Source organism: Cydia strobilella, chromosome 8, assembly GCF_947568885.1.
Source record: "Cydia strobilella chromosome 8, ilCydStro3.1, whole genome shotgun sequence".
NCBI classification, from domain to species: domain Eukaryota; kingdom Metazoa; phylum Arthropoda; class Insecta; order Lepidoptera; family Tortricidae; genus Cydia; species Cydia strobilella.
Genome location: NC_086048.1, coordinates 13,411,555 through 13,434,174, shown reverse-complemented (window position 1 = coordinate 13,434,174; position 22,620 = coordinate 13,411,555). Strand labels below are relative to the sequence as shown.

Genomic DNA, 22,620 nt, shown 5'->3' with positions numbered 1-22,620 from the left:
CAGTCGAAGGCAAAAATATCGATCCAGACAAATGGCTCAAAAATATGTGAACACGACTTTATTGTCTAAGGCGTAATAGCGTACACATATTATTGAAACTGGGAATGTATATATATTTATGCCCTTGACTGTACCTCCCATACAAAATGTTTTTTTTTTTCTTTACTTTATCCCAGTAGTGTGGGACAACCCACGGATTGGATAGGTCTTTCAAAACGAATACGGGTCTCCAAAAACAATTTTTTGATACAATTATTATTTTCGGAAATAATCCCTCCCAAAGAAAAAAAATGTAACATTTAAAACTTTCGCGTTTTGAACACATATTAAATCACATTTAAAATCCCACCACCAGTGAAACCTGTGTCGAAACGTCGGTAAATAAAGGTAACAAAATAAATTCGCGATAGACCCGATTTTAAATGTGATTTAAAAAAATATGTCCCCCCCCCCTCTAACTTTTGAACCATGGGTCAAAAATATGAAAAAAATCATGAAACAAAAGCTTGATGAAACTATAGCGAACATGATCGGTCAAGTCGTTTTTGAGTTATTGCAAAAATCATCTTTTCCTAGTAAAAAGACGTACAAAGCGCTGCACTTACCTATTTTGACAGAATTATAATAACTACGAATTATGAAACCCTACACCTCAGTGCCCGACATGTTCTTGGCCGATTATTTATTAAGAGGTGGGTAGTTTATCTGGCCTGTGACTCGAGCAGCGTGGTGACATGTGTTTAATATACAAGATGTCCTTAGCCATTGGACAAACCCTGAAATCCCACGTAGGGTTACTTCACAGAAATGCTCTAACGTTAATATTTTTTTTATTACAAAAGATAAAAAAAAATGTTTTTCAAACAAAAGTTATTTCCAATATTCGACAATAAAAAAAATATGCTGTATTAATCATTGGCAGTGCTTTTGACAATTTGTATGAAAATTTGCGGCAATAATAACATTTGTCAAAAGTCCGAATCTTATTAGTGTCATAAATAAAAAAGATAATCAAAAAGGTCGAAGAAGGTTTTATATTATTTATTACCTCAGGAGCTACTAACACATACAGGCTGCTCCAAAGTAAAAAAAACCGTTAATTTCTTCGTAACCGCTACACCGGTTGTTATGATACTTTGTATACTTGTTCTAAATACCCTAATCCATGTGTACATTTCGGCTTTGTCCAAAGGCTAGGGACATCCGTATAATATCCAGAATAAGAAAGTGTAATCTTAACCATAGCAAATTTTTATAAGTAGTTTTTGAATCAGACGTATTTTTGTAAAATAACGAATGAGCCATGTAAATAAAAGTAACATAAATAAAAAATATATTTACAGGATAACGCAGTAATCTCATGAAATGATCAAAAACTCTTCCACATCCGCAACTGTCAGTTTTATTTTGCTTTAATTCTGGACTTTGGGACTTCGGGCTCTGGAATCCATCGTTTCAGTGATCTCTCGCAAGGCAGCCTTTACCTTGGTGTATTCCTGGATTCTGAGTTCCTTACCTTTTCAGTGCAGCAACCAATAAGCCTGACAACATTGGGGTGGGTGCCGAGGTTCTTCATCACAATTAGCTCCTGCACTAGGTCTGTCTTCTCCTTCTCAGACGCATTCTCTTTCAGCGTCTTCACTGCCACAGTCTGCTCGCCTTTCTTTCCTGTAAAACATGTAACAGTTAACATAAAATGCACATGCCTATTTCATAAACTTGACAGTTGACACCTTACACTCACAATTTCCTATGCATTTTCAATATTTAATTACTGGACCAGCAATGTACGGTGAAATGTCAATATCAGGCGACAATTGTCATATATATGTCGGGAATTGTGTATCACACATCGAAAGCACATCAGAATCTTCAATCGTGAATAACGAGGGCTTTCAGTGAAATACGATATTCAACTTATGAGTCTTAACTGGATAAGAGTGATTACTGATTACTAATCATAGCACACGTTATATTTATTATCTTAAGTAAACCAGTGGGTTTTATCCTGGACGGTTCCTCACACACACAGACACACACACACACACACAGACGTCATATTCTTCCGTTAGTTCTCTTCTGAAGATTGATTGACAGCATAACTTCAATTGTTCTGGATTTCATTTGTTGTGACAGCGCACTCTATGACGCCTTGACGGCACTGCGTCGATCAGGTGTACGTAACATCCTAGTTTGCTCTGTTTGTCAAAAATGGCGTGATAAAACGCCTCTTGAAGGCACAATTCAGACGTTCTTCGACATATATTATCTGTGTGGTGAAACAGGGGCCTGGAGATATTTATTTCTGTACTTCAAGTTCTAACTTCTAATAAGACATTAACGGTGGCTACAAAAATAAACATACATTTTAAATACATTACGAGTATTTTAAATAGATTCAAGCAAGACAAATCTACTCAAAACATACCCTTCCGAATGCATCTAGAACTATTGTTATACCTAATAATAAACTGACCTGTGAATAGATTCAACTTTCTTTCAGACTAAACGATAAAAATGACTAGCGCGAGCATTATGCACTACGGCCTGATTTGAACTGACTATAATAACGACCGAATAATAAAAATTAATTAATACAGTTAGTAAAAAATTAGTACATTTCGATGCTAGTGCGGAAAGTATGTCATTACTTCAAGAACACCGAGATATCGCTTACGGTTCGTGGCAAGACTCGGGACGAGTGAAGAATGACATTTCCGCACGTGTATCGAACGACGTTTTTTAATACAGTTGCGAAAAAATTTGTAATTTAAATTTGCAGTTAGTCCACTACGGTAATAATCTCACAAATTTACTAGACTGATATTGACCGGGATATAGACCGTGATTACCGTTCACAAATTTAATCGCGCTTATACCCATAAAAAGTTTCTATGATACCTAAAAACCTTTCAAATTTTGAAAATGTATGACGTAAATTTAATTTTGTTTACGAAAAACATGTTCGATGGCACTGCAAAGATTCGTGCGATTAGATTCCGCTAAAGGCATCTCAGCGCATCGAACCAGCGTCCCCCGTTTACCGGACAGGTACCTGAACCACTCGGCTATCTGGCCAGGGTGGCATGAGTCGAAACTTCCAAGTATATGACAATTTCCATTAGTAGCATTGGATCCAAAATTTCACCTTCCCATACAAACGGAGTTTCGTTCTCATTTTAAAACTACGTGTTGGATTGTAATGAAACTTTGCACATACATTGACATGAGTCTGTACATATAGGTCTGTAATTAGTTGAGGTTTATATAGCTCCAGTTAATAAAACAAACGAAATAGAGCAAAAAGTTTTGAGATTCCTGACGAAGGAGGTGAAAAAGTGGTGCGTATTTTAGGCAAACAAGGGATGACAACGTCGAATATACGTTAGGCATTTTATTTCGTAAATAAGATTCTCTGTTTAGTATGTAAAATTAAAATGAATAACTTGTTAGGTATGTACAGTCGAAGGCAAAAATATCGATCCAAACAAATGGCTCAAAAATATTTGAACACAACTTTATTGTCTAAGGACCAGGTAGGTTTTTAAAACAAAAGCAAATGATTTATTACTCTTCATGTTCAGTGATCTAGGTAAATATTTTCAAGTTTTTGTCACTTGAGTGACAGCTGAATTCTGATTTTGAGCAAAGATTAATTTACGTTTTAGATTAATTGAAACTTTGGAAACGCCATTTGTAGACAAAAAATGTCACGCTCACGCAAATGCACGCACCAAACTAGGTACATAATAAAATTAATTAAAGCTAGTGTTTACATTCAACAACCTCGACCAGACAATGCAGAAGATGTCGCCCATACTCGTGATATTTAATATCAAGGGGTTTTCGCCGGCCCGTGATCTTCAAATTGACGGTTCTCATACAGGTTGTAACAAAACTATTTAGTTTGGTGAAGAAAGAACATTATGTTAAGTAATATTAATTCAATTTTCTAGACCGTAGTACTTAGCTGCATTCAATACACGGATTGACTTGAAACCTCAAACTTTGTGGGCCAGTTGACGCCTTTATCCGCTTACCACAATATACCCTTGCCCGTAGAAGAAATGAAGGGCCTAAGCTCGCCCTTTACTTTTCACTCCACAATATTTAACCTTTTCGCCACCACGTCAACGAAGTAATAAAGTTTCATCAACGACATGTCAAAAATTGCACATAATCAACCCGTGTAACATATCAAGTCATGGCGTGTGGTCACTTTAAAATCAAGTCAATGGCGGCGAAAACTTTTAAGATGCTCAGTGGTGGAAACTTATACGACGGTGACCACTTCTGACAGTTAAAAAAGCCAATTCACTTACCATCGATATCGATGGCTTGAGCACGCCAGACCTGGCCGAAGGCACCCTCGCCCACAATGTTGAAGATCCTGAGTCGGTGCCGCGGGAACTCCCACTCATCGGTCGGTTCATCCTTCGTGATCGTGGTCTCTTCTGATAACTGAAAAGACAGCAAGAAAGGAAATATGTAATTAAATATTTAGTGATACCTATAATCTTTTTGGTGTTGGAATAGAATGATTCTTATAAATAAATAGGCAAAGTTAGGGAACTTCTCTTGAAGAACTCGGATCAAATTATCAAGAAAGTTTCCTCAAAAACTATAAATTTCGTGGCTACGAACATTACTATCTAAAATTCTTTATTTAGAAACACATAAAACACAGCAACTGCAAGTACTATTTGTTCATCGGCTATTTAATATTATATTCGAACGTTAAAATTATAAATAATTTTGGTAATTATTGAGTTTGTTTATGTTACTGAGATGATCCTAATTGCGCCATAGATTATGTGAAGCGACTAAACATAAAAGCAGAAATTAAATACAAAATACATAATGGTTGTAGCCTCTGCCGCATGAGAACCTGCATTTTTCGTTACCTTGTTTGCACATAAACGTACCTTCTCGACGCTCATCAAAAAAGAACCCGCGAACGCTTGAACAATATTGCCCGTGTAATGAAATTTGGTGCAATTTTCAGCTCGGCTTAATAGCCGTCAAAGGAAAGTCATTCGTTTGTTTTTTACGCTCGAAGCTGCCAGTGTCAGCGGCAAGCATATTTGCTCAGCGCATTTGTTTCATGGGCAAGGCATAGAGTCTGTGGATAGAGAAGTGTCGTGGAATGTATTGGGCCCCATACATTCCACGACTTCTCTTTCCGCGCAGACATTTGATTTTATTCAGAGATAGACATTTTTAGCTTTGAATATGTATTTAAGTAAAACAGTAATTAATTACGATAGTTAATAATTGTTTACTTCAACAACCCTTTGATGGACTTAATTTACTTGGCACACTTTGAATTTTTAATTAATTTATCTTTAACTAGCGACCCGTCCCGGCTTCTCACGGGTAGTTCAACTAATTTACACAAAACCTTTACAAACTGTACATAAACCTTCCTCTTGAATCACTCTATTTATTTAAAATAACCGCATCAAAATCCGTTGCGTAGTTTTAAAGATCTAAGCATACATAGGGACAGACGGACGTCAGACAGCGGAAAGCGACTTTGTTTTATACTATGTAGTGATGATACCTCGAATCGTAATCGTAGAAGTCACGTATAATATATTGAGAGGTCAACGTCATGAAATGTCTAGACGATTATAGAATTATAATATTATGTGCATAAAGGAAGTATTAATACTAATTTTAATATGTCTTAATAAAGTACGTCCAGATTAATCTTTGATATTTTGAAATAAAACTATGGTATATTAGCAGTTTAAACAAAATCAAATCACTTACTCTTGATTTAAGTAGTAATTATGAATATTAACTGAGGTCGAAATACAAAAAATATAATATTATTCCCCGTTTGACTTGTTGATGGAATTTATTTAAAATATTACAGGAAACACAAACTCGCACTTAAACTATCGTGATTCCCAAAGAATCCGAAACATGTCGCCAAAAGCGGCTAAAAATAATAGTGAGTAAAAACCGTACTGATAAATATTTTGAAACACAAACTGCCGAAGGACGTATTTTTCTTTCTGCAATAGGTACATCAGAAAATGTCCAAGTCAGTATCGTGTTTATTGTTCATAATTGCTTTTGTATTACGTCGGATCAAATTCGTTTGTAAAGTTTCGAAAACTTACCTTCCTTGTACGGGGTTAATTTAATTTAGGTATATCAGAAAAGTTTTATTCCTTTATTGTTTTAAGTTATTAGCATTCGGTTGGACGCTTATTTTGTTATTTTGCAAATTACCGTACCTAGTCCCTTCAGATACTTCTTAAACGGGGTTTACTGTATGTAGTATAAGGAAACTATTATTCATATTCCAACACGCATTTGGCCGGTTTTTACTTTCGGATTGATGATTCTAATAAAAACAATTTACATTTCTATTTATACTGATTTCGGTCTTGTCTGTCCACACCACAGTAAGAGCAATCGACTATTTAAGGTCCAAAAGGGGAAATGGTATAGGGGTATAAAAGTATACTAAACTTTACACTATAAATATTATAGGGGACATTCTTACACAAATTGGCTAAGTCCCACGGTAAGCTCAAGAAGGCTTGTGTTGTGGGTACTCAGACAACGATATATATAATACTTATACAAATACTTAAATACATAGAAAACATCCATGACTCAGGAATAAATATCTGCATGTGTTCATCACACAAATAAATGACCTTACCGGGATTCGAACCCAGGACCATCGGCTTCACAGGCAGGGTCACTACCCACTAGGCCAGACCGGTCGTCAAAATTCGACACTATGTTTCATCTCATTAAATATCGTAAAAAAGTGTGTCTCTGCAGATTATGGCTGCTGCATTAGACTGATTAATAATATGGAGTAAACAAAGAGCAAATGTTTTTTCATTTCTCATGCTCTGAAAGAGGGTTGTTGTTCTTAAAAGGTGTGCAGAAAATGATACGTGTCTGCCTTTTACGTTCGAAGTACAATTTTTTTAACTTTTTTACAATAAGCATAAGCAATTGAAATTTGAGTTTAATTTGATTTGTTATACAATTTCCATTCTGATATTTGACTGTCCATTCCATAAATAACGATATTTTTTCCTGAATTGTTAATTGAAAGTACCCTCAAGACATCCTATAATAATTTATACTTAGTCATGTTTAAAAAAAACACAAGCATTTTTACTTTTCTCGTATTGGAACTGAAAAGTATAGTGTTTAACTCGGGTGAAAGGCATTATTCATCCCTTCGTTAACAATCTACTATTTTTTTAGTTTTACTAGGTACGAAAGAACCATTTTTAATCGACTTCAAAAAAAGGAGCAGGTTATCAATTCGACCGTTTTTTTTTGTATGTATATACATGTTATTACTTCAGAACTCCGTCATTTCTGAGCCGATTTGGAAAGTTATTTTTTTGTTTGGATTTACATATACAGGGTGATCAATCCAAATGAGTCAGTAGGGAGAAGTCAGAAACTATGAGAGATAGCGAAATCTGTTCTTAGGAACCAATGGCGTCGATTTTAGATTTAATAATAATGATATTGAAACTTTTTTTTTTACTCTCATACATAACCGGGAATCGAACCTGGTCAATATTCTTTATTGTAAACGCGTGAGTATTTGTTTGTATTATTGATCCTGAAATTTGAATAAAACATTTGAAAAAATTGAATGCCATCAGCATCTTCCTCGCGTTGTCCCGGCATTTTGCCACGGTTCATGGGAGCCTGGGGTCCGCTCGGCAACCAATCCCAAAAATTGACTTGAGCACTAGTTTTTACAAAAGCGAGTACTATCTGACCTTCCAACCCAGAGGGGACACAAGGCCTTTTTGGCATTCAGGTCAAAATAAATTTTAGAGCCTTGGTTACTTAAATTGTAGATATACCTTTCCCTTTCCATCACCGATTGTGGGCAGCGTGGGGGAGCGAATGCATTCTTATGTTGTCAACATGCAACTTATTCGCATGATGCGATTTGCATCCTCTTTCTTTCGGAATTAAAGAAGCTCCCCGTCATGCCGCTTTCATTTGGAACAGTTGAATCTACTTGAAATTGCTTGCAGTATCTCGAAATGTTGGCTTAGGTTAGTTCGAGGTTCCAGTATGGCTTGGTAAATATAGTATGGCCAGACAAATGCACCAGTGGCAATGTAAAACAAATACTTAAGACAATGACAACCCTTAATTTCGAGAAATAAACTTGTTTGAAGTGCTCCTTAAATAGTAACACTGGTTTAAATAAGCTTATTGTCCTATTTCTATGTCTATTCGTTGACATGTTTGGCTGGCCAGACTAGATAACAAGTAGGATAATAAGTAGGAGTGATGAGGCCGGACTGACCTGCAAGTGGCCGTTGTCCCACGCCTCGTACCGGTTGGAGTACGCGCGCGGCCGCTCCCAGTTCAAGGTTGGCTCTTGCAGAACGATGCCAGTCGAGTCTTTACTCTGCGGAGGAGGATATATCGGTTGACAACCAAAACCCACTAACAAAGTCATAAAAATTATAAACAGAAATATATGTCATATATTAAAGAAAAAGTGACGAAGCCCTCCAGTGGTGAAGGCCGGATTCGAACTGGCGTCTATAGCAATCCGGGCTAACGCCTTGAACCCCTAGGCCACCCCGCTACGGCGGAACACGTCCCAATTTCTCGACTATATGCCATCTTACTAAGACTAGGCAGGCTAGGCAGGCAAGCAGTACGCGCTTGCACCTCTTATACGAATTCCTTACGGAATTACGATATAGCCAGAGAGATCGGTGCTGCCATCTATATTCATCTTTGGGAACAAATCAAATTATTTTATTACATATTTTGATTTGTGTTTTTAAGTAGTCAATTTCTCGACTATATGCCATCTTATTAAGAGTAGGCGTCTTTCGATCTATACTCAACAACCTCCAGCACTGGAGGGCTTCGTCACTTTTTAGGGTTCCGTACCTCAAAAGGAAAAAACAGAACCCTTATAGGATCACTCGTGCGTCTGTGTCTGTCAGTCTGTCTGTCTGTCCGTCTGTCACAGCCTATTTTCTCCGAAACTACTGGACCAATTAAGTTGAAATTTGGTACACATATGTAACTTTGTGACCCAAATACACAAAATAGATCTTTACCTACAGATGTGCAGTCAAGCGTGAGTCGGACTTAATTAGTTTTTGATCCGACCCCTACGAGTTTTTTAAAGACATTTTACATAAAAAATACATTGTTTAAATTGTGTAATGTACGGAACCCTTAGAACGCGAGGCCCACTCGCACTTGGCCGGTTTTTCTTTAATATATGACATCTATTTCTGTTTATAACTTATTTATGGTAGTGTAACGACATAAAAAACACAAATCGAAATATTTAACAAAATAATTTGATTTGTTTCCAAAGTTGGGAAAGTCCTAAAAACCCGTAAATCAGACTACTGGGATACGAATTAAGGAACAGGATTGCTAATAAGGTGTCTCGGTCGCCAATTGACGATTAGTGGATGGTGATGATGATGGTAGGAAAAGGGTAGGTTTTTGAGTCGAGTTTAGACTTTATTGCATAAGTATTACTTTAAAAAATCATTAAATGCTACTATAACTGAAGTATTAATTAGAAAGATTCGCGGGGTATCTAGAAGTAGATGACAATCGGCCTTCGTTAATAATTGTTGTTTTCATTATAAAAAATAGTTTATCGTCTTTTACATATTTGGATATGATTATGTTTTGGGCATACAAGTACGCGGCATTTAATCGTGAGTTAATAATAATTGATGCTCTTTATTAAATAACAAAAACAAAGGTAATTGCAATGTAAGTACAGCGATCATTTTTAGGGTTCCGTACCCAAAGGGTAAAAACGGGACCCTATTACTAAGACTCCGCTGTCCATCTGTCTGTCTGTCACCAGGCTGTATCTCATGAACTATGATAGCTAGACAATTGAAAATTTCACAGATGATGTATTTCTGTTGCCGCTATAACAACAAATACTAAAAAGTACGAAACCCTCGGTGGGCGAGTCCGACTGGCACTTGGACGGCTATTTTTTATTTCTTAGTCTTCTGTATAAAAAAACTACATATTTAATACATATCTAGTTAAAAGACATCTAGTATTATGGAATGTTTTGGATATATTTATGTTTCGATTTGTTTAATCTTTATTGCACAACAGAAAAACTTATCGTATATAAGGCGGACTTAATGCCAAAAGGCATTCTTTACCAGTCAACCTTAAGGCAAAGCAGAGAAATGTCATGGTTGTGCCTACCTCGTTGTGCTTCAAAATATGACCTCTTATTTAGAAAAAAACTTACCATATCTTCCTTCTTGCTTGGCTCCTTCTGTCCATGATTCCTCTTCCAAACGAAGATTATAACTGCAACTACAATAAGGACTAGTCCGCCGATAGCAATCAACGGTATAATAGTAGCAAATGACACATCTTTACTATTTACATCAGGCGATTCTGTTGGGTCATTTATTTCTTTTTTAATACTCGTATTGTCTTTGTGTGTCTCGTTACGTTCTTCTGTTTTAACAGTTGTCTGAACTGATGTCGCAGTTGTTGTAGTTATATCAGGTACTGTAGTTTCTTCAAAAACTTCTTCAGTTACTTTGGTTGGTCTTTGAATCGGCTTCAGAGGCGGAGCAGTGAAGATTTCTGGGAAATTTGGAGGGAAAGGTGGGGGATGCCCCACTTTGTTCTGTTTTCCACTAGCGTCGGTGATTGAAGCCAAAATTTCTAGTTTTTTTGGTAACACGCCATCGTCTGCATATACCCATAATGAGTAAGATCGGTTTTCCTGGAATAGAAAAGTTAAAATTATTAATGCCAAAGTTGACTTAAGTTCATTATAAATTCGTTATTAAGATGGCTACCATGAGTTGGCATTTGACATTATAACGCTGGCGACTACGTGAACTCTATCGCATTCCCTTTTGATCGCAACAATACATCATCAGTGCGAGTAAGATGGACTGTGATCGAGTTCACGCCACAGTTGCAGAAGGTAAATGTCGTGTCAACTCATGGCGGCTACCATGTACTGCATTTACATTTAATTGTTAACAGACTATTAATTACTAACGTAATATTTGCAAGATTATTTGTATTTTTTTTGTGTTCATTTCCACAAGCCAATTTAAACAATTACATTACCTTATCGATAAGTGTGTCATTGACAGTGACGACTCCAGTGCGGGAGTTGATCGCGAACGGCGCGGGTGGGCCGCGGGTGTCCAGGTAATAGTTGACGGCCTGGTCCCCCGTGGCAGCCATGAACGCCCTGGCCACCTCGGTGCCCTTAGGGTCCGTGGTCCGCGCGTACCAGAGCCGCGGGACCTGCAGGAGATTCTGCAGGTTCTGCAGGTCCAGTATTTGAGGCGATGCTGGAAGAAAAAAGTTAACATGAGTTTTACGTCAACGTAAAGTTTTTTATACATAAAATATGTCGGAAACATTTCTAACACATTGAGGTAGATCAAGAATACAATCCAGATCATTTACTATTATTGCGACTAGCTCATTGGTATTACTTGTTTGCTTTGTTGTATATAAAAGTATCACAAAGAAAATGTTGGTCGGTAGTTTTTCAATTTAAGGTAAGAATAATCCAAAGCTAAAGAAAAGATCCTAAGGATAAACTTTTAAGTAAGTATTTTACAACTTGATGAATGGCTTTTGCGAGAATATCAAAACTCATTTAATTAAATGAGCATTAAAAAGACGCCCCAAAACTTATTCGTAGGTATAGCAAACACAGATAAATTTTACTGCCTTTCGAAGCTCTCATGATCTTGATGTAAGAATAGAATTTTAGGCTGAATATTTTTTCGAGTTCTAAAGAGGTCGGTCGTTGAGTTTTAATTTTCAAAGTAGGAAAACGAATTACTATTTAGTGCGCATTTCTTTTGTCTTTGTTATTCCAATCTGCCGTAAACTGATGCTGCAAAACTTTATGTTAAAACGTATACATGATAAAATAAAAACGAGTACCATTTTTTTATTACACAGGGCAATATCGATCAAATGGGATAATAGATCAAATGGGTAAATTAAATAAATACAATATATTACAATACAAATACTGTTTATTTCACACCTCAAATACGATACGTCAAATATGTAATGCCTAAAGTCTGGCAATAAATCAAGACATATAACATTTTAAACTCTCGCGTTTTGTACACATAATTAGACCCGTTAGACCCGGTAATGACATTAATTACGAATAAATCAAGACATCCTTAATTATGAAGAACTACTATTATTTACAATTATATTATCTCATTAGCGCGTGACATGATTTAGTTAATTACAGTTATCAACGTTGTCATCCGTCCGTAACGCATTTATCCGTAATTACAATAATTTATTTTATAGATGACTAATAATCGAAATCGGTCTTCATAATTTAAATTTAATGTAAATAATAAACTTTTTACGTTGGCAAAAAAAAATTCTAGTTTTTTTTTGAAGTTGAATTGCATTTGTATTATATTCATAAAATAAATTCTTCGACATCTGGCAACAACTATTTTTGTAGAAGGATACAGGAAAACCCTCCAAACATACGTGGCTGTATTTGATCAAAATATTAACCGTTACGAAACACGCGTTGAATACATAATAGGAGTTATAATATAACGTAACGTCCGCCGTAACACAAGGTTGAGTGAAAGTCAGGCGACCCTCGTTCACTTTCACCGGCCGTCCATGAAATGCGGCACCTTGCTACACAGAATGTCATTGGTCCCTTTCTAATTGAGAGATGTGGAACATTCGATACGCCGTTCCAAAATTTATGGTAGTTGGATGTGATGCCCCCGTGTTGGTCCAATCCGAGTTTTAGTTATTCGACCTGTTTCCGCTATGATACTGATCTGTCAGTATGAAAAGTGACATTTCTTCAACCAAAAACGTCAATTGACACTGAGAGGATCAGTGTCATATCGGAAACAAAGCAAATAACTAAAACTCGAAATGGCCTATTACCCTAGTAGCATTTTGGTATGGAATTTTATTGGCCCTCTGTGAGTAAACAGAGGCCCAACAAAATGCCTACCAAAATGCTGCTACTACCAGCCCTTTGAAATTCCCCCTTACAATTCTCATACATTCGCTATCGAAAAAATCTCACCTTTTGCCCAAATTGGACTAATTTAAGTCTAGCTCTTAGCATAATTAACCTTACCTAATTAATATTGGTATCAGTTTAAAGAACTTTTAATTACCTCTACATTGACATACTTTTTGTTTCCAAAAAGTATTATTTATATGAGGTTTAGACTTTTAAGAAAAGGTGCAAATACACGTTTGAAGGGCCTAGGTTATACATGTTTGCAAAAACACATTCTACCTTAAGAAATTTGCAACATATAAACATTTTTTAGCATTTTTAAACGTAGTTTTAAGGGTTCCATACCCAAAGGGTAAAAACGGGACCCTATTACTAAGACTCCTCTGTCTGTCTGTCCGTCTGTCACCAGGCTGTATCTCACGAACCGTGATAGCTACTCAGTTGAAATTTTCACAGATGATGTATTTCTGTTGCCGCTATAATAACAAATACTAAAAACAGAATAAAATAAATATTTATGTGGGGCTCCCATACAACAAACGTGATTTTATGGCCGTTTTTTGCGTAATGGTACGGAACCTTTCGTGCGCGAGCCCGACTCGCACTTGGCCAGTTTTTAATTATCTTGAACCACTGTAAACCCTTATAAATGGCGAAACGGCTGAATTCACTTTGCATAAATATATTCCACTACCCAACTCATATTAGAACTATAGTGCGCGTTTTTAACTGGTACAGCAACAATAGTAGTAGCTGTGCGACGCGTCTGGCGTTTGAGAGAGACCACTATAATGCATTTCCATAGTAAGTATTCGTACGTCGCGTACAGCGTCACGTCAGACGCGATCTACGGCGTTTGTTGCAGACCAGGGCCTTACGGTATTGAAAACGCGCGACCCGTCAAACAATTATTTTCATATTTTTTTCAAACATCTTAAACTTAGAAGAATACTATTTTTGTAACCTCAAAATACGTTAATGTAAATGTAAATAAACGTTCTTCTTAATATTAATTGAGTAGTTCAGTTAGTCTAAGAGCTAGACTCAAATTATTCCGATTTGTGCAAAAGGTGGGATAGCGAATGTATGAGAATTGTAAGGGGGAAATTCAAAGGGCTGGTGGGGGTAACGGCACCACTTTTCAGCCCGGCAACATCGGGTTTCTAGGAGCGTTGGAACCCCACTATAAGGATCAGAAGTCAAACTGCGGTTTGCTATTTTTGCAAACGAACACCTCATCGGAGCCTGCTCTGGTGGTACTTACTAAAATAGTTTTATAGAGTGATCGCTGCTATTATTGAAGTAAAACTTCTTAGGTGACAGTCCATTTCCAACTGCAGCTGCACTACCGTTGCGAGACTTGCGACATTACTGCAGCAGCGGCGACAGGGGCGGCGACTGCTGCCGTTGCGCCGCGCAGCCGTAGCGGCGTTGGTTAGTTGCTTTTGTCAATGTCAAGTTATGAATAATGTCAGTGTCAGACGTAAGTATAAATAAAAATACTAATTTACTTTTGTGCGTTTTACGAGAAGAAGCAAGTAGGTAACGATAATGCTACATGCCACACGAAAAAGAAGACCAGTTTGCCATACAAGAGTCAGTCAGACGAATATACAAGAATTGCTCGTTTAAGGTATACGATAGCCATGTATTTGTCATATATTTGTATATTTTCACTAAGTACTTACATAAATTATTATGTAAGACAAATCAGCAAGCCTATTTAATTACTGCAAATGAATCTATGTTTACAACCAATTTTTCCACGACATTAATGGTTACGAGTATTTCATTTAAAATACCGGACCTCTGAAGAAACTAATTGGTGACCCCTGCCTTATAGAAACTGTAAATTTGTAAAAAAAATGTACGGAACCCTCGGTGGGCGAGTCAGACTCGCACCTGTTCTTAGTACCTATTGCAGTAAAACAAATACTTCTGCACAACATGTATAATTTGTTAAGCACTTCCGAACATCACTAAAAAAATCTACACATGGAATTTAAAAAAATTAATATAACCAAAACAAATTGTTTCTCTGACGGTCCGCTTTCCGCACTGGCGTGAACTAGTGTACGTGCGAAAGATAACGGCGTATAAATTTAGCTGTAGAAGGAAAGAAATGGATTAATGAGATGGAGATTATGGACGATAATGGCTGTTTCAACGGGTGATAGGTACCTAAATTTATTGCCGAATATTAGTTTCGCCTGACAATTAGGGGCAATTAGAATTTTAAAAAATGCCTTAAAGAAATGCGGAATACGGATAACAGCGGCTTTACAGAATTAAAAGAAATATTGCACAAAAAAAATAACAATGAACAATTATAGGGTTATTAAACGGGAACCGATTCTATAACGTTAAAAAATATTCAAGCTCCGTAGACGATGACAATTTGCTAGTTCCCTTCCAAAGAAAACGTTCGGCCAACCGAAGCTGTACCGTGACCTATCGAACCGCGCTGTATGCGGGCTCGTGTCCTCCGTGGGTCTGCTAGTTCCTTTCCAAAGAAAACGTTCGGCCAACCAACGCTATCGAACCACGCAGTATGCGGGCTCGTCTCCTCCGTGGGTCTGATACCTGACCGCCGGTCGACGACCATCCACTGCCGACTGCACGTCGGCGGCTGCGCCCCGTCGTTGAAACGGCCACCACGCACCACCGGAGCACTGCTCGACGGTGGCCTTAAAAAAGGTCCTGGTGCAGGCAACTACGGCCAACAAGGCCGCGGAACGACGGGAAGTAAAGCGCACTCGAAGTTATTATTGGCAACTTCAGAAGAAAACGGTCCTATAGATTAAAAGGTTAACTTTGACGGAAAACAAGGAAAAAATCTAATATAATCACAAACAGATCTTTACACGTCAATCTCAAAATCCATCTGAAGTACCCCCTCAGAATAATGACTAAAGCAAAGAAGCCGGGCAAAAATAAAAGCTTGGTAAAAGATATCGTATTCACAACACGTTATTACTTTTTGTCTATGAGTGAGTGAGACAACAATCCGCAAGTTCTTTCGTTTTTTTCAGTATTGTCATAAGATGAACTGAGGGAAATGTCAAATGGTCCTATGTGGTTCTATAATATAATCCAGCCAAATAAAATATAAGTTCGTTATTTCACAGGTAGGTGTCAACTGTAACAACTTGACATAGTCGTATTATTTTAGTTGAAATATTTCGGGATGTTTCAGCGGTCATCTTGGTTTATTTTAATTATATTCTTGCTATTCCTGAAAGATTGTTGGAAAACGTGTTGAGTTTTTATTTGTAATGGTTTAAAGTTCCCTTTGTGATAATGTCTTGTGTGATCGAGGGCTGTAAATCGCATACAGGAAGAAAAGAAAATACGCACGAACCGATAACCTTTAATCGGTGAGTTTTGTTAAATTTTGAAGAAATTAATTTATAGGACCTGACCCTAAACATAGAAATCGATATTTTGTTTATGTAATTATTACTTGCATTCAAGTCTATATAGATTTTTGCATAAATTTTCGAACTTTTCTGCTAAGTATAAAGGTTATATTTTTGGCATAGTGATGTATAGACCTCAGATCAATAACCTATCGACATTTACAGCTTTCTTATAGTTTGGCCCAGGACTGTCTCATTTTAATTGATGAGTTCAGTCAAGGGCATACATATATATACATTCCCAAAGTCTCAAAAATATTTGTACGCTCAGACAATAAAATCGTGTTCACATATTTTTAAGCCATTTGACTGGATCGATATTTTTGCCTTCGACTGTACCTATAGTTTTCTTTGTTCTTACTTACTGACAGATTGTGTTTGCCAGACTATAGTTTAATACTAAAAACCGGTCAAGTGCGGGTCGGACGCGCGCACCAAGGGGACCGTACTTTTTAGTATTTGTTGTTATAGCGACAACAGAAATACATCATCTGTGAAAATTTCAACTATCTAGCTATCACGGTTCATGAGATACAGCCTGGTGACAGACAGACGGACAGCGAAGTATTAGTAATAGGGTCCCGTCTTTACCCTTTGGGTACGGAACCCTAATAAAAAAGACATTAATGATCATTGATGAATGTTCCTTTTATTAATATTGTTGGTCACAAAACTCAACTTTTTATTTCAGATTTCCAAAGGACGAGGAATAGGGGATATTACTGCAATGTTCTGCCACCAGAGTGCAGCACTAGCTTTTTTAGTGCACCGTATCGTAACTTATTCATACTGTACCTTTAACAGGTTTTTGACAAGTTTTCAGGGGACCTACCGGAAAACTCGAATCCGAAATTTCGTTATCTAGCTGCCTCTTAATCGCTCGAATACGCAAGAGTGACAGAGATGTTAGATAACGAAGGTTCGATTTTCTTGTTTCGCGATAGACCCTCAGATTGTGATAGTGGCGCCACCTACGCCGAGTTTCGCGTAATATTCCCTATTATTAAATAAAAAAAGTATATTACACGAACTTTTTTTTTTTCATTTCCTATTTTGTACAGTCAGCTGCACAGAAAAGGTACCCCACGTCCATACTAATTTACAGAACTTTGTATGCAGGGGGGGTGCCTTTTCTCTGCAGCTGACTGTACATGACTAGAAACTATACTTAGTCTTTTAGCATTAGAAAAAACGGTAAACCATTTCCACGTGTCTTTTTATTGACAAGTTTTTTTTATAAATATAGCAATATTTTACTTATGAAAGCAAAAGTATGTAAATGATCGTATATTATATTTGTTGTGACTTATTTTCAAAGTGTTTTTCGATAAAACGACACGTTAAGATCGCTCGCCTTCTTTCTAATGATAAAAAAACGAGAGGTATAGTTAGACGGTTCTGAGTGGTAGACTGCAAATGAGATAAAAGCTATATTAGGTACATGCATTAATCCTCATATCAGGCGGCTCTTTGATTCCAAGGATTGCATAATTTTTATACTTTTTAATGATTTTTAGAATATGAAAATTATAAAAAGTATAAAAGTTATGCAATCCTTGTATTCCACGCATTTCATTTCATTTCAACGAGCCGCCTGCTACAGATTTCTTGAAATTGCCGCGTTTTTCCAGGTTCAACTTTCATTAGCCAGATCAATTTGCCAATTTCGTGATTATTATTTTACACGGCACATAAACTTATGCATAATTTATCGATATAAAAAGTCGACACAGTCACATCCCTAGCAAATTATCAAACTTATGACACCGTACGTAAATGAGAAATAACAAGCATATATGCATCTCTTTTCGGCACATTATCTAATTCCTAAGGAAGTAAAGTACGGGTATACATATTTGCGAAGCATTTTTGCCCGACTTCTATGCTTTAGTCATTATTCTGAGAGTACCCCGAAGAAAACAAATTTCTTCTTTCCGAATCAGAATTGAAACTCAAAATTCAACGCAATTGTAACCTGCCAATATCGAAAATATCACCGTCCAAAAAAGGTTCCATGTGTTTCTTTAAACCGCCATCTAACCGTAATTGCGTGAATCAATTCACACTATACGACACGACTAAACAAACAAGCAAACTAGACATGACAGACAAGCAAGTAGTTTCCAAAATTGACGACAGATGTAGCGTCATGCTACACTATATAATATTTATTTCAGTTTATGACTATCTAAATAACAAAAAAAAATACCATTCTAACAATTAAGCCCCGAACTGTTCCCTGGCCAGCCCAAAACATCCCAAATAAGATAACGGCGTTGCCACGCTGAATAGCCAAAGATATTTGTTGAACCCAAGGGCCTGACACTGTTTGATAGAGAAAGATCGTTTCGATCGTTTTTTTAAACGATAAACATGATTAACAATGTTAATTTATATGCATGTTAGTTCTAAGTATATTGCTGTGCCCTTGCAGGGTGTCACATGTTAACCCACCTACTTATAAGCTCCCAACTAATAATGTGTAATGTGATACGCAATAAACAATTTTGAATTTGAATTTGAAGATAGTCTTATTGCGATTCCTATAAGAGGAAAGAGAAAATAGTGCCATACTTTGTCCTTATCACCGACCGGGTGGCATCATAGGTAGGAGGCGATGGCGAAATACCGAAATTTATAAGAGTGAAAGAGAAAAAATCCTATGCTGCCCAAACTTTATATGAATATTCTTTCCCTTACCCCCGGTCGCTCGGTGGCGCGTCTATATATTACTATGTCTATGATTAGACCAGATAAGAGCCAGCCCGGGGGTTGCAGCCCCTGTCCCTTAACCGACGCCCAATCTCCGTAACCAGCTTCTTGGCCTCGGCGCACCACGGCCTAGCCGTTTCGACAGCAACCGGAACAAAGTCATACACTGGTCCAAGCTTGGCGTATTTACCGTATTAGGGCCATTTACAACATCCTACTAACTCGGGTTAACCGGTTAAACCTGGAGTTACCATGGTTACCAGTACAATTTGATACTGGGTAAACGGTTTAACCGCTTAACCTTGGGTTTGTGCAAGTGGCGCTTAGGGCAATATAGTACAGATTACTTCTTAAGAATAAATTTAAGATTTCATTATAATTCCATCCACGTAGTTGCTAGCCTTTAGATTTAGGAAAGTAATAATAAGTACCTATAAATTTAGTATACATTATAAATATTTGTACAGTTAAAAAGTAGTGTTGAGATGATCGTTTTGTAATTTATGCAAATCATGAATACACGTTCGTTTAAAAAAGTAAGAAGTTTGGTAAATAAAGAACAATCACCATATAAACAGACTTTTATGAAATATTATATTTTTTACAAATTTTGTATTAAGTATAATTTCCACTATGAATACAAATGTGCCACACACGGATCCAAATATAAGTGCTAAATATCCACCTTGAAGAGTTTGAATGGATAGAGCAGGTCTTTTACTGTATTCATTTTCTAATTCGTTCAAGAGTAGAGCTCGCTGCCTTAACAAATAACCATTAAAGTATCCTATCACTCCGTTATTGAGGCCATTTTGTTGAAAATATGTTAAAGTACTAGAAAACCATTTCATTAACGGAAACCCTTTCATAGATACAGTTTCCAAAGGGACAGTAAAGACGTTCGTTGGGAAAGCATAATACATATAATTTCCAAATTGATCACTTAGCTCTGGTATCATAGCTGATACATACGCCAGTTCCAAGCGACTGCACAAGAGAGAGAAGTTCCGGTGGATTGCCACATCCCTCAAGGCATCCCTTATATCGGCAATATCAATCCACTCGTCCAAAAAATAATTATCAATAGGATCAGTTGAATTCTCAAAAATATCATGCAATTCTTCAGAACCGCCACATTTTAAGCCACTTTCAACCAATTCCTCAACAGTTGACATCTGATATTCGTAACTTGGGTTTGTCAAGACATCAATCAGTTTCGTTTGATAAGCAGTTAGTAATAAAATGCAATAAAGGTTAATAAAGACAAAAAATAAACGCAAACTATTCGTAATTGGTCGTGAAAATGCACAAAAACCCAAATTACTGAGCCACGTGTTAATAAAATAATGATCCAGATTGGTTCTATAAGTTGGATCCTTGCTCAGTTTAGCTAACAGCATCCAACTTAAAGCAATAAAGACAAAACATGTTATAACTGTCAACCATACAGTTTTTTGAAATATCACAAACAGAGCCAGCCAGGCCGGTTTAGGTAACGCGCGTGGAACGACCCAGGTGTAGGAATGGGCTAAGTAAGATGTGCTGCACTCAAAATCTTCATGAACTTCGTCGTCGGAAAAAACGCCTCCTAAAAGTAGGTGACCTTTTTTGTAAGTCAGATCTCTCAGAGCTCCGCTCCAGTCACCACGAAATGACTTCTCTCCGCGATATGAATTCAGGATTTCGTAACGTAGGGAAAGGTTATAACGTTTTGCTACCTGATTAATCAATAAACTTTCAATATTAGGATCCAAAGGATTATGACTTATAAAGGGGCGTCGTTCTAGAGCTAGGACTTTCAAACTACATCCCATCATGTCACTAGGAATTTTTGATTCAAAAATCTTTTTTGGGTATTTTACTTTGCCACGTTCACAGACGTTTTCCACGATCAGTCTATTTCTTATCGATTCATTGTAGTGTCCACAATATTTCGGCGGTTCATAAGGGCGCCAACTATAAATATTTGCCTTCCGGACATTATTAGCTTCCGGAATAATCACAACGGCATTTATTACATTAACTTTATAAAGGCAAAATAGTATGTCTTCGGCATGTCTGATGTTTTGATCGTTAGATCTGGTTATTGAAAAATATACCAAAATGAATAATGCTCTTGGATTCCAACTCCTACTTCGAATAAGTCTACTTGCGATATAACTGAAGTCCTTGTAGTCTTCTATTATTAAAATGAAGTAATCAGCTAATAGAGATGTAGCTTCAAAATGATCCATGTTCGAATCAACATTCATTTCTACGGCTGTATTGTCATTGTTAAGGCATATCCCTTTATCTTTCTTCGTAGGTGTAGCTATCTTTACAGAGTATTTTATTTTTTTATGCACAGATTTAATGATACCATGTCTTATTCCAGCTACTGGTGTGCTGACGTTAAAAGTTTCCACGAAATAGAGAAGTCCAGATTGGGCAAAATTTCTATCAATTATTTCACTAACACAACCTGAGAAGTCACTAACCACAGTAGGACCGTGGGGGTTAAGTTTAGCATTAACGCCGATACTTAATAAAAATATTATTGTAAGCATTGTTGATGCACAGAGAACGAGTTAATGTCACAAAACGCTTTTGTTAAATGCTCGAGCAAGCCTCTGAATAAATGACTGAAAATATTTGTTGCTCAATAGGTACAAATATTTTCAATGCAATCATTGATAATTATCACTGACAACGAAAGTTACTTACAGTACCATTTAAAGTTCAATTAACTCCAGCGAGTAATGATAAGTAACTATAATGAATTAGACATTTAGGTCGACATAAACAATTAGAGCATGTAGAATTGTATGTAGATATTAAATTTTTCTTACATTGAACATTGCTTTTTAAAACGGTTCGAAATATTGGAATCTTGAGCGTTGCGAGGGTTACAAGGCTTTTCCTTGTGTGAAACGTGCACGTGTATCTGGGTCACACTCAGACATAAACCAAAAGTTGAGGATGCTGGAGCCTATCTCTGGTTACTTAATCGTGCAAACAGGTCCCAATGTAGTTTTTAGGAAAATTGTAGGCCTTTGTATTACAAATATTATTTTCTCAAACATGCAATGCAATATTGATATTATGTTTTTTATAAATCTTATAATAGGCTGCGAAGTATCACGTTTCAGGCGCGGCTAGACTAGAGGTCTTTAATGAAATTTTATACAAAATTGCAAAGTTCTCTTTTTAGGGTTCCGTACCCGATGGGTAAAAACGGGACCCGATTACTAAGACTCCGCTGTCCGTCTGTCTGTCCGTCTTCTGTCTGTCCGTTTTTCTGTCTCCAGGCTGTATCTCCCCCAGGTAGCAAAATGACGTCAGCGACGTCATTATGACGTAATGATGACGTATAAATGCTACTGGGGCATGAACCGTGATAGCTAAGACAGTTGAAATTTTCACAATGATGTATATCTGTTGCCGCTATAACTACACATATATGAA

General features: G+C 36.9%; 2 protein-coding genes across 5 annotated transcripts in view; both read right to left on the bottom strand.

The window, feature by feature from the left end:
* LOC134743736 (tyrosine kinase receptor Cad96Ca-like) overlaps positions 1 to 22,620 on the bottom strand; it is a 69,568-nt gene that overhangs the window by 6,087 nt on the left and 40,861 nt on the right. For 3 of the 4 annotated variants that reach the window (XM_063677365.1, XM_063677367.1, XM_063677366.1), the window contains exons 3-7: positions 11,125 to 11,354; positions 10,280 to 10,768; positions 8,321 to 8,425; positions 4,323 to 4,461; positions 1,517 to 1,668 (exon numbers count right to left, since the gene is read on the bottom strand). In XM_063677365.1, the coding sequence (XP_063533435.1) occupies positions 1,517 to 1,668; positions 4,323 to 4,461; positions 8,321 to 8,425; positions 10,280 to 10,768; positions 11,125 to 11,354 (1,115 nt within the window). The remainder of the gene's footprint in view (positions 1 to 1,516; positions 1,669 to 4,322; positions 4,462 to 8,320; positions 8,426 to 10,279; positions 10,769 to 11,124; positions 11,355 to 22,620) is intronic. The other variant, XM_063677368.1, reaches the window with a different exon arrangement.
* LOC134743363 (uncharacterized) lies at positions 19,740 to 21,802 on the bottom strand. The gene has a single exon (XM_063676755.1). The coding sequence runs from the start codon at positions 21,720 to 21,722 to the stop codon at positions 19,740 to 19,742; it is 1,983 nt and encodes a 660-aa protein (XP_063532825.1). The 5' UTR covers positions 21,723 to 21,802.

Bases quoted from the DNA above. Each gene is read 5' to 3' on its own strand.
- LOC134743363 (XM_063676755.1), bottom strand. From the start codon at position 21,722: ATGCTTACAATAATATTTTTATTAAGTATCGGCGTTAATGCTAAACTT.